The 13,216-nt window shown below is 36.8% G+C and overlaps 1 protein-coding gene across 1 annotated transcript in view; it reads left to right on the forward strand.

The window, feature by feature from the left end:
* The window catches only part of METAP1D (methionyl aminopeptidase type 1D, mitochondrial), an 86,866-nt gene that overhangs the window by 64,452 nt on the left and 9,198 nt on the right, over positions 1–13,216 (forward strand). The window contains exons 2-6 of the mRNA XM_049887437.1: positions 4,334–4,491; positions 6,543–6,692; positions 8,073–8,221; positions 8,809–8,851; positions 12,484–12,647. Coding sequence (XP_049743394.1) covers positions 4,334–4,491; positions 6,543–6,692; positions 8,073–8,221; positions 8,809–8,851; positions 12,484–12,647 — 664 coding nt within the window. The remainder of the gene's footprint in view (positions 1–4,333; positions 4,492–6,542; positions 6,693–8,072; positions 8,222–8,808; positions 8,852–12,483; positions 12,648–13,216) is intronic.

Raw genomic sequence — 13,216 nt, forward strand, 5'->3', positions numbered from 1 at the left:
TATTCTCAGCTAACACTTGCAGTAGCCAGTGGTGGAGAAAGCACTACTGTTCCTATTTAACGGTGAAGAAAGTGGAGCTCAGAAGGCTTGGTAACTCAGGCCTGTCTGATTTCAAAGCTCATGGTATTTTCACTCTACCACAATGCCTCCCAATTAGATCATTTCTAAGAATTTTCATGAAAAGTACCTTCATTCTAAATGTTAGCTGGTCCCATGGCATTTACATTTTGCATGATGAAGAAAAATTTTTTGATCAAAATTTAATCCCTGAAAAAACACATTCATTATACAGCAAAGCATGCTAGCTAATAGACCTTACAGTGCCCCTCTACCATGTTGAAATCAGCTTGGAATGGCAGAGACTCCATTGGATTTGGACTTAGGGGGCTTGAGCGCGGGCTCACTGTTCACCAGAGGTGTGAGTCTGGGGACTCACATAACTCTTCTGAGCCTTAGTTCCTCATCTGTAAAATAGTGATGTTAACCAATGCCTGCCTACCTAGCAGGGCTGGTAAGGACCAGAGATAATATAGAGAGAACACTTAGCACTGTGCTAGGAGCCCTGGTGGCACAGTGGTCAAGCACTTGGCTGCTAACCTAAAGGTTGAAAGTTTGAACCCACCAGCCTGTCCACAGGAGAAAGATGTAGCAGCCTGCTTCTGTAAAAATTACCCACTGTGATTACAGCTATTGAAACCCCATGGGTCAGTTCTACTCTGTCCTATAGGGTCACTATGAGTTGGAATCGACTTGATGGCAGTGGGTTAGGCTTTTATTTTTATTTTTTTAGCACTGTGCTTAACAGGAAGAAAGTGTCTATTTCAATATTAGCCACTATTCTCTGTACTGGGGCCCTAGTGGCACAGTGGTTAAGAGCTTAGCTGCTGACCAAAAGGTCGGCAGTTTGAATCCACCAACCACTCCTTGGAAGCCCTATGGGGCAGTTCTCCTCCGTCCTATAGGGTCGCTATGAGTCTGAATCAACTTGATGGCAACAGGGTTTCTTTCTTTTTTTTTTTTTTAAATCATTGCTAGTTTTATTATTATCATTATTAATAGTAATCATAATATGCACTTCCCTTGTAATGGAAACACTGAGTTTGTGTTATGTATATGCTCCTACCTAGAGATGCAATTAGGGCCCCCCACCCCCAAATCTTGGATTGATTTCACGTAAGTCTTTCTTTTGCCTTAGCTGGGACCCAGATTTTCCATTCCATATCTGCAGACCTGTTAGCTTCTGTCAGCCACCTTGCTGAGGCATGCATTTGGTCAACAAAGGGAGCTTGGCTTGAGAGAATGGATAGATTAAGTCAACCCACCACCACTTTGGGATAAACAATTTAATAATAGCAATTTAATCGTCTTATGATGCTTTTTACATTTTCTGAGTGTTTCTATATGTGTTAGCTCATTTTCTCTCATACCTGTGAGAAAAGTAATATGGTTTGTAGAGAACAGTATAGTAACTGACACATAATATGTGCCCAGTAGTAGAAACTATAGTGAAGGCCATGTTCTCCGTTTTACTCCTCAAATACTCTTAAGGAAACTATCATTTACTGGGCAACCACGAAATGTGAGGCACTTTGACATACCTTATTCCAATTAATTCTTACCTGATTTGAAAGAGGAAACTTGCTGAGGGTCACACAGATAACAAGGGGTAGAGATGAGCCAAGAGTCCATGCTTCTGCTTTCTGATCTGCTTTCCCTAGAACACCAGCCTGCCCCTCATGTACCACCTGACAATTCTTCGCCTGGTGATGTTTTCTTTAGGGAAGTATTGTACTCCGCAAGCCTCAGGGAATATGTACCTGCCTCTCTCAAGCAATTAATTTTTTTAAAGCAATTATATTACTGGCATTTCGTCTGACGTTTAGAATTGTTTAAAATGATACCCAAAACACCTCTGTAAGTTTGACTCAATATTGTTACATTCAACTTTACAGAAGAACATAATTTAGTGAAACTTATGACACTGAATCATTGGGCTTTGTGTCAGTGCCTTTTTCCAATTCAATTAGACATCTTGAGTTTGGGGGTCAGTACTCACCTGCAGTGCCTGTTCCCATTATGTTTCACAGCTGAAATGTTACTCTAGGCCAGTGGTTCTCAAACTTGAGTGGGCATCAGCATTAACATGAGGGCTTGTGAAAGCTCAGATTCACCAAGAGTTTCTGGGTCAATAGATCAAGGAGGGACCTGAGTATCTGAATCTCTTTTCCATGTGATGCTGATGCTGCCAGCCTGAGTACCATATTTTGAGAACCAGTTCTTTAGACCAGAGGTCAGCAAACTTTGTCTGTAAAAGACCAGATAGTAAATATTTTACCCTTCGTGGGCTGTATGGTCTCCATCACAACTGCTCAACTCTGCCTAATATTATAGCTGTCTTAGTTATCTAGTGCTGCTGTAACAGGAATACAACAAGTGGATGACTTTAACAAAGAGAAATTTACTCTCACAGTCTAGGAGGCTACAAGTCCGAATTCAGGGTACCAGCTCCAGGAAAAGGCTTTCTTTCTCTGCCTGCTCTGGAGGAAGGTCTTCATCATCAATCTTCCACTGTCAAGGAGCTTCTCAGTGCAGGGACTCTGGGTCCAAGGGCGCACTATTCTGCCTTTTGTTTCTTGATGATTTGAGGTCCCGCATCTCTCTGCTTGCTTCTCTGTTTTATGTCTCAAAAGAGATTAACTCAAAATGCAACCTAATCTTGTAGATTGAGTCCTGGCTCATTAACTGCCCATAATCCCACCTCATCGACATCATAAAGGTAGGATTTACAACACTTAGGAAAATCACATCAGTTGACAAAATGGTGGACAATCACACAATACTGGGAATCATGGACTAGCCAAGTTGACATACATTTGGGGGAGGGGGGCCACAGTTCAATCCATAACAATAACTTAAAAGGAGCCATAGACAGCTGTAAGTGAATAAGTGTGGCTATGTTCCAAATAACTTATATTTATGAGCACTGAAATTTGGATTTAGTATAATGTCACAAAAATTTGCTTTTCAACCATTTATAAATATAAAACTCATTTTTAGCTCATGGGCTGTACAGTAACAGGCAGCAAGCTAGATTTGGCCCTTGGTCTGTAGTTTGCTGACCCCTTATCTAGACCATCTGCCTTCAAACTGTTCTGTCATGCAGTTGTGGCATGTTGAAAATTTTTTGAACTATTGTTTTAATTATAAAAGTCGTGAAAGTAGATGGTTTTTAAAAAAATGTGACAGCATAGAAGAAAATTAAAAAGTCTCCCAACACCCAGCCTGATCACAGGCTCCCAAAATAATCACTGTTGATGAATATTGATTTTTGGAAATTGTATAGGCATATACAAGCTTATATAACTGTGTAGACCTTTTTTATATTAGTAGGCTTATTTATACATATTGCTCAACACCTTTTTTCCCCGACAATGTATTGTTACCTCTTTCCATATCAATACGTAGAGATGTGATTTAGCTTATTTTTAGAAACTCCATAGTTTTCTGTTTTGTGGGTACGGCATAATATATTCAACCAGTTCCCTACTGATGGACATTTAGGTTGTTTCTCCCTTTTTTTCCTACTATAAACAGTGCTGCACTGAGGGTACATCTTTACACATTCATCATTGCACACATTCATGATAATATCCACAGGATCAAGTCTGGACGATGAATTACTGAATCAAGGATATGTGCATTTAAAATTTTGATAGATACTTCTAAATTCCCATTGTGGGTATTTTAGTACCCTGTGTTCATTTTCTTTTGGGGTTACACCCTACATTTTTGCCATTTGGTCTTTATCCCACTTGAGCATTCATCACAATGAATTTCAGTATAATGCTTCACTGCACATGAACTTAACACAGAGTAGTAATCCTATGGAGGGCAAAAAGTGCAGCTGGCAATTTGTCCATGTTTCTTGAAAAGAAAACGGCTTTAAAAAGTATAAAGCCATCAAAACAGTGCCCTGAATCCAGGGTCATCTTGGACATTGCCACGTAAGGTACCACAGAAGAAATTGTTTTTGTCTTGTTTTGTCTTACAGACCTAGTGCTTAGCAGATGTTTCTATATGTGTGTTTCCCATTAGAGTTGAGTTTCCCGTTGCCAAACATTCATGTAAACATAGTATTAGCTAATAAATAAGCTGTGCTACTATTGTACTAGAACTCAGAATACCACTGCTTTCCTTTCTAATATTTGGGCTTTTCGTTTTTGAGCCAGTAAAGGATTAGAATAATAATTTAATAGGTAACAACACAGCATCTTAAAGTGCAGCACTATATTAGGGTTTTTTTTACTTAAAATATGTTTATTTCTGCTCATAGGTTGTCACAGAATTTTCTCTTCAGCACTCAATCACATCTACTCACACAAGCAGTCAGGCAGCCAACAAAGAAGAAATTTCTTTTTCCGGAGACAAAGAGATATTTCACACAGTATAGTTTTGCCAGCTGCAGTTTCTCCAGCTCATCCAGTCCCTAAGGTACTGTATTGCCTCTTATCTGCTACTTTTTCTGGCCGGTATAAAGGTTTACTGTAGAAGCAATCAAATGCTGTTGCGCTTTTGATTTCTAGGGCATTTGAATCATGAATTTTAAATTTGGTTTGTGATTTAAAACACAAACACCTGATATGAGAAGTTTTAACATCCCATAATTCTGTAACATTAATTCTTTACAAAATAAAAAAATAAGGCTGAGCTTACAACTGCTTAGCTCCATTTAGAATTAAAATTTCTATCATGAAATTTTCTTTATGAAATTTCTAACATGAAGATAAAGCAACGCATATGTAGTTTCCTAACTTTTTTGGAGGAAAATTAAGATTTCTCAAGAGAGATTACTTGAAACCAGCACACTAGATATTTTTCTAAAGTCTGCGCTTACAGTTTCCACATTATTGATGGTGCTGTTTTTGAATCGTTCTTTAGTGTAAATTAAATAAAATGTCTCAGAGCATTCTTGATTTTTTTTCAGAGCTTACAGTTCTGTAGAAAGGCAGTCTGTCCATTTTTCAAAATGCAGTATAAAGGAGGTGTGTGAATTATTTGGGAAGAACAAGAATAGCTAAAAAATATATGAATTTGTCACAAAAGATTACCTACTTTTCCCTTTTTAAGCTTTTTGGTTTTTTACAGTGAGCCCACATTAAGTATGTTATACTCTCTGAAGGTGAGTGGATCATTTTCATGGCAAAGACTGACAAGCAGAAGGGCCACCAGAGCCCAGAGCACATTCCTGCTCAGTTGAGGTCCAGCCATCAGATTGAGGGCCAGCACTTGGTATTACTCACAAAATTGACATTTATTTTCTTAGTCAAAAAGCAAAAACAATGTCCAGAGAGATGACGAAGTATTGTTTTAGAAGTTCAGTGATGACCCAACAGCCCCTCTGCCTGTAGCTATAACCTTGCCAGATTGCTGAGTATAGTGTACCCGACTCTTCAGGGGATGAGCTCTGGAGGTGAAGCTTTTGGAGAGGCAACCTGCGCTGTGGGAAGCTAGGCTATGGCGGTACCAGCGTCAGAAACGCCCATCTGAACGTGAGAATAAGCCAAGGCCTTCAAATCCTGCAGGATGCGCTTCACAAAGACGAGATCCCTAACCCCAGCCGTTCCGGAATTCTCTGATGTTTCTGAATAGTGTTATCTTCCTCAGCTTCCTATCCCAAACTACTGTGTAGCCTTACTGTGTACGAGTCAACAATGCTTGGGTAGCAGTTTCTATAAATAGTGTGAAAAAGAGCTGTGCAAAATCTTGGAACTGAAAGAAGCTCTGTGTATAAGATATTATTTGTTTTCTGAATTCTGCCCAAGGATTTAAGTAAGTAGTATAGAATATTCTACAAGGGTGATCAGAGTTGAATGTTTTGGTGTTTTTGTTTTGTTTTTTGTATTTGGCAAATGATGGCACTGTTCTAGGTAGTTTGATGTACTTGGAAAAAAAAAGAAAGCTGTTTAATTTTCAGTCTTTCTACCCCCATCTCCCCTCCCCCCCCCCCACTCCCTTAGTTTGGGTATGGTTCCAAAAGTGTAAGAAAAGTGTGTGGGTAATAGGCTTCAATTGACAGCCAGCCCTTTTACATATATTCATTCAGAGAGGGTGTTGTGAGTGATCTTTTGCATAAATTTCATCTTTGTGGTAAGAAGATGAAAGTGCCCTTAATTGGCCATTTGGCAGTTTGGAAGCTTGGCCCTATTTTTCATCAATGGCAATATGTTTCTAACGGGGTTGGGAGGAGGAAGAAAAGAAAAATACTGTTTGTTTTGACCCAGAAGTCTACTTCAGTCCAACTTGACTCAAAGCACAGTAGGGTTAAGGGACCATCCAGAGACAGCACTAACAGGCAATGTTAAGTTCAAAAGGGCAGGGGAAGGAACTAGGGACAGCCTGGAGGGTCTGTTGTGCTGGCTTAAGGAGGTCGGTGCTCCGGCAGGAAGGGCAGAGCTCCATGAAGCAGGAGGCCGTGTCCGAGAAAATGATCCCATTGTCGTGCACTGGGTTCTGATCTTCATTTTCAATCCTTTTTCCCCAAGCACATAAAGAAGCCAGACTATGTGACGACAGGCATTGTACCCGACTGGGGAGACAGCATAGAAGTTAAGAATGAAGATCAGATACAAGGGCTTCGTCAGGCTTGTCAGCTGGCCCGTCATGTCCTCCTCCTGGCTGGGAAGAATTTAAAGGTGATGTTTCACCAAGCCTCAGAAGAACTTACACAAGGGACAACAAACCCTCTTCTTTTCTTCCCTTTCCCTTTAGCCCTGCTTTTATGTGCATCTAATCTATTAAAAATTAAATAAGGCTTTGGGATGAGGGAAAAGGGATTTTATTATTTTATATTTATATTCAAGAGGTGGTACTAAATTCAAATTTAAGTAACCGAATTTTAGACATAACTTTTGGCTCAGTCAGCCTGTCCAAGTTGATCAGTGGCAGACGGCTTTGACTTTTGCCCATTTACTCCTGCCTGTAGCTTCCGTTTTATTCACTGCATTATTTCTGTGTGCCTGGAGAGTTGCTCTACCTCGTCCTCTATCACCTGCTTTCTTGCCTTATGTCTGCAAAGAAGATCAGACCAAGTACACAGAGATGTAGGTAGTATAACAGCGTAATTATGTGCAACAAGATTTAGTTCTTTCACAATTAATCTGAAAGACCCTGCTACATAAAGTTCAGAAAAGAAGATATGGCCAGCAGTCACAAAAAAGTGGGCAGGATTTAGGAAGTGAGACTCAAAGATGAAATCCTTTATGGGGTCATCTGTGTAATAAACTTGTTAGAGCAAGATAGCTAAGCATACTGTGAAAATAAAAAAACACAAAGGAAATTATTGAAGAAATAATTTTTAAATAAAAGGGTTTATTTTTGTTTTAGAATTTTTAATGATTTATGAGTTTATGGACATAATTTTCATGCTTGCATAAAATTTTATTTTAATTTTCTTTTAGTTTGGGGGCAATTGTATACATTCTAGTGAGGGGAAAATCTTTTTTTTTTTAATTCCCTTCTTTATTTGGACATTAAAGAAATCAAGTTTAGTGAAAACCAAATCTCTACAAAATGTATCAGGCACAGCTTTAAAAGTAATGATTTATAATCTCCACGTCACTGTTGCAAAACCTGTGTTAATGTTTCATGGAGAAAATAGGTATAGATTGACCTACTTTCAAGCTTTTTCATCTAAACTGAGTATCTTTTGAACATTTATTTATATTCCTTAGGTAGCCCAGGGTGCTAACCACTGATGAAGAGGAAGGAATTGCCTAAGAATGTATTTTTGAAATTGGCAGTCATGTCATTTAATGACTCACAGATGATTTAATGACCCTCGAGTTTGAAATGTCCATTTCCTAATAGTTGATAACACCATCATATACCCAAATAAATGTAAAAAAGCACAATATAGGATTTTAATATTAATCATAATTAATTAAGATACTGTCCACACGTTTATTGCAGTAAATTTATATAATCTTATCCAGAAGTGCTGTTGCTGTAAGCATAGTCAATAAATATAGAAAGTGTCAACTGTCGCCACACAATTTCTTTATTTAATATTTTAGGTTGACATGACAACTGAAGAGATAGATGCTCTTGTTCATCAGGAAATCATCAGTCATAATGCCTATCCCTCACCTCTAGGCTATGGAGGTTTTCCAAAATCTGTTTGTACCTCTGTAAACAACGTGTTATGTCATGGTATTCCTGACAGGTATTCATTTCTTAATAATATATTGTTCCTTTGAAAGCTAAAACATGAAACTAAGCTCTGTAACATATGCTGAAAGACAGTTTAATTGAAACCCACCTGCAAACTTCTAAAGTTGATTACGGTAAAGCAAAAATTTTGAGGCACTTTGCTTCTAAGTGGACATAACACTGCCATTTCATGTTTCTTAAAGTAGTACGTAATCCAAAAACAATGGTTGTGCATTAAATATTTTTTCTACCTTCCTTGATTTTAACCACATGAATGGTAAAAATCCAAATGCTGGCAAATATTGGTCATCAACTATTGTTTTGGCTCTTTGCAAAATTAAGGCAACTACTAAGTACATCTTTTTAAGAATAGGAGATTTTTAAACAATGGCAGTATGTTTGTACTATGTATTTCTTATAAAAATGACTGTGACTAGCAAAAGTTAAAGATTAGACATGATTATCCCATTTTTTCCTCCTCCACTCCAAATTATCATTGAGAACTCATTGGGCTTTGTGATAATGGTCATTAGGCCTTTATTTTTATATTCCTTTTATTGAGGTCTATCTGTCACCATTTTTTTTCTGTTTATGTTTCAGTCGACCTCTTCAGAATGGCGATATTATCAACATTGATGTCACGGTGAGTAAATCATATAAAAAATAGTCTTTGATCAACTTCAGAATTGCTGGTAGCAACAGGAAGAAGAGCAGATTGAAAATGTGAACTGCACCGATGGAAGTGCTGTTTACTTCTAGACCCAGACGCAAGCAGCTGGTTTCCTTTTTTGTCTTTAACTCTGTGTTTATTCCAAGTAAACCCAGGCCTGAGTTGAATTTAGGGCTGGAATCAGATGCACTGAGATCAATGTTGGCCTAAGTGAAATGTCAACCCAATCCTGCTATGTGTCATGTTTTTGAGAAGGTGTAATTGTTATTGATCCACTGTGTAGTTAATGCAGAGCACCACAGCACTGGGCAGCTGCTGAAGCTAGATATGTATGAGATGAGCTAACATGAAGAAAGCCAGCATTTTTCCTTCACTCTGCCAAGATTGATCTTCCTCTTCCTGCTGATTTTGAGTGGGGCCTGTCATTATCTTACTCTGTCATTAGGGGCTACATTGGCCTGTGTGTGTGTCAGTCTATTTGGACAGCAGCTCTTTTGCTAGCAGTGTTCCCTAGATTTATTAAAATCCCTGAAGGTAACATTGTGTTCCATTTCTGGTATAGAGAGCCTTGAACTCGACACATGCTAGCAGAGTGGTTTTCTCTGTGAACTTAAGTTTTCACCAAATGGTTAATTGCCTTTCTTTTAAATAACAAGCCTAAGTAATTTTACATAGGAACTTCACATTGTAGAAGCACTAACCTTTTCTAATTTTCTTAGCCTTTCATCATTCTCAAACTTGGATTATCTGTGCTTTGGTAGTTTTTGTTTTTTTTAAATTGTAATTGTGCCTTTGGGTATGTAGATCATAAATTTTATACATTTGTTGATGAATAAATAGCTTTTAAATAAATAAATAAAAATTAAACATCTGATGAGAATTAGCTGTGATGGAGCATTCAAGGACTACAGTTTCTATTAATGAGGACATATTTTTAGTAATAATTATTTTGTATCTAAACCATGAAACTCAAGTAAGGGTGGGGATGAGGTAGAAATAGTCACTGAATAGTTGAAGTCAGTCAGATTTTTAGTTGTTTAAATTAATTCAACCTTTTTCCATCATATCATTTTGTGTGAAGGTATAGCCCAAGATTCTTTTATTGCTGATATTTCCTGTATCATTTTATCCTACTTAGAATACTTGAACATTTGCTCTACATATGTCTTATTGGTATCTTTCCAACTCAAATTCATGTCAAAGGAGGTATTTTATGAAGTATACCTGAAATAAAGTCTCTTTCATGATATACTTTTCTTTTGGATTGTATTTGATTTTAGGGTTTTACCTTTATTGTCTCACCTAATCACCACCTAATAAAATATCACTGCTTTGAATGAAATCATCATACTCTTCCCTGCTGCTTCCAGTGTGTTCAAAGAGAATACTCTATTCAATTTTCTATGTTTCCTAAAGGCTTTTAATGAACAATTTCATTTTTAACATCCAGATGATTTCGCAGTTGCAAAACTCAAAAAGCAAAGTAAAATACTTTCAAGTGTCTAGAAAGGAGTCAAAGAAACACGTAGGTCAGTAGCTTAATGAAGTGTCTTTCTTATGAAATATTTTATTAAATGAAGGACTCCATTATCAGATCCTATACTTTTATCAGAAAATACTCATTACATTTTATAATTATTTATGTTTCTTTTATATCCCAAGAAAATAGGCTTCTTTCCCCCCTGAAGGTTGAATGTTAAAAAAAAAAAAAAGACTGTGTGATGCCCAGAATAGTTGCTCAATAAATATTTGTTAAACAGATGAAGTGCGAAACAAGAATAGGTTGTAGGTACAAACAGTAAGCACAGATAACTGTCACAGACTTTTGAAAATATTGTATTCATATATATTTTGAATCTTCCAAGTAGCCATTTTGAAGACTAGCAAATAATATGAAAAGGCAAATAGAGATTTTAGAAAATATTTTCTAACAATCAGAAAAATGGAAAATAATAAGTGTTGGCAAGAACATGGAGAAATTATAATCCTTGCCCATTGCTGGTGGGAAAGTAAAAATGGTACAGCCACTGTGGAAAATGGTTTGATTTCCTCAAAAAGTTAAGCATAAATGTGTCATAAGACCCAGCAGTTCCACTCTTAGGTATATATCCAGAAGACTTGAAAGCAGGAGCTCTGACAGATACTTATACACCATTGTTCACTGCAGTGTTATTCACAATAGTCAGAATTCTAATGGTATACCTAGATGTTCATCAACAGATGAATGGATAAACGAAATGTATACATACAGTGAAATATTATTCAGCTATAAAGAGAAATGAAGTTCTCATACATGAATGAACCTTGAAAACATTAGACTAAGTAAAATATGACATCAAAGGACAAATATTGTACGATCCCATCTATATGAAGTATCTAGAATAGACAAATGTATATTAGTGGTTACCAGGGGCTGGGAGAGGGAGAAATGAGGGGTTATTGCTTAAAGGGTCTTGAATTTCTGTTTGGGGTGATGAAAAGGCTTTGAAAATGGATAGTGGTGATTGTTGTACAACATTGCAAATATAATTAATGTCATAAATTGTACGTTTAAAATAGTTAAAAGTGGCAAAGTTGTGTTATATATATTTTACCACAATGAAATTTAAAAAAAAAGGAAGATATAATAAAGATGTTCCCTACTTTTCTCACAGAGATATTTTTTAATAGTTTACCAATTTAAGACATTAATTTAGTATCAAAACAGACAAAAGCTCAGATAAATATATTTTTATAAGAGCTTCTGCATTCTATATCATGAGGAAGAAAAAATATGAAAAATAAGTAGATACGAAGAATATGCATAATAGCAAATTCCATGGTACGTCCAAGGATCAATACTCAACCAGTCTCCTCTGCCTTCTGTATTTATTATAGTGTGTGGTAATCATTGATTCTTATCCAGGATCTAAATTATTGATAAAATTACTCATAAGCTTGTTTTGTTATATTCTAATTCTATAAAAATCCATGCATAGTGTTTATTATTAACACTGTTATCTGGAACATTTGATTAAGATTTCATTTCTAGACATAGGATTTTTCTTAACATATTTCATTTCTGTATTGAGCCACTTCAATTCTTAGACCTCAGTTCTTCTGTTTTAATACTGACATGTCTGTCTTAGTTCTTCTCATCATTATAAATCACTTCCAAGTGTAGAACTGGTAAATAAAAGATCTAGTAAACTTTCATGATGCTGAAGAAACATTTTACTATGTTAACTAATTCTTGGTTCCCCAAAGCTCTTGTGGCAATTCTAGGTCAATATCTTTGGTCACAAATTTTTGCATGTATAGTGTTGTCTATGAAAACTAAAGTAAGGAATCAAAACGTTACAGTATTGTTGCCAATCACAATGCTGCAGTAGCCATACTAGTCATTGTTTTTAAAAATGTTGCAGGATCACTGCATGGTTTCATCTTTTTAATTTCTGCCAGGTTTCAGTATTGCTACATCTTTTTATTATAGGTAAACTCGAGAGTAATCCCGGGAGGATGAAACACATGAATTTACTAAATATATAAATGAACACACAGTTTTATACTTTAGAAGAGCAGAGTTTTAAACAAGGGAATATTTTTAAGTTTCTCCCTGTGTTTAGGTCTATTACAATGGCTACCATGGAGACACGTCTGAAACATTTTTGGTGGGCAATGTGGATGACTGTGGTAAAAAGTTGGTGGAGGTTGCCAGGAGGTGTAGAGATGAAGCGATTGCAGCTTGCAGAGCAGGGGCTCCCTTCTCTGTAATTGGAAACACAATCAGGTAAGCCTTACACTGACAAGTAAAGGGAGGGTTGGCAAATGGTACAAAGGTTATTGGCGGCTTGGTATAAAGTTGATGACATGTTTTATGATTCAGAACCATCATTTCAGTCTGATATCAGTATGTGAACTGCCAGTCTGCAGTGTTGTTAGCTAGGTTAAAAAAAAGGGTTTTAAAAAAGTGAATTATACCAGGGTCAGCAAAAAAGCTTATAGGAACCGCAAGCAATATTTATATGGCTGCTTTAGTTTTAGCTCAACACAGTGGTCTGTAGTGTACCAGCTTTCCTTGAAATCACACCAAATCTGGAAGAATACCTAAGAAGGGGCTAAATATTCCAGCCCTCGGATGGTAAGACAGGAAGAAAGCTAAATTTTAATAAATGAAGCAAAATATATCCCTGTGATACAAAGATAAAAAATCTTAGCTCAAGCAAGCCTACTTTTCAAATTAGTATATTAGCAAACAGTCTGAAACAGTGATCTTTTTTTAAATTTTTTGCTCTGGTTCATTTTTCTTATAAACTACCGTTTACACTTATTTTCCACACAATAGCCCGTGCTTGCTTT

The sequence above is a fragment of the Elephas maximus genome, chromosome 6, assembly GCF_024166365.1.
Source record: "Elephas maximus indicus isolate mEleMax1 chromosome 6, mEleMax1 primary haplotype, whole genome shotgun sequence".
NCBI classification, from domain to species: domain Eukaryota; kingdom Metazoa; phylum Chordata; class Mammalia; order Proboscidea; family Elephantidae; genus Elephas; species Elephas maximus.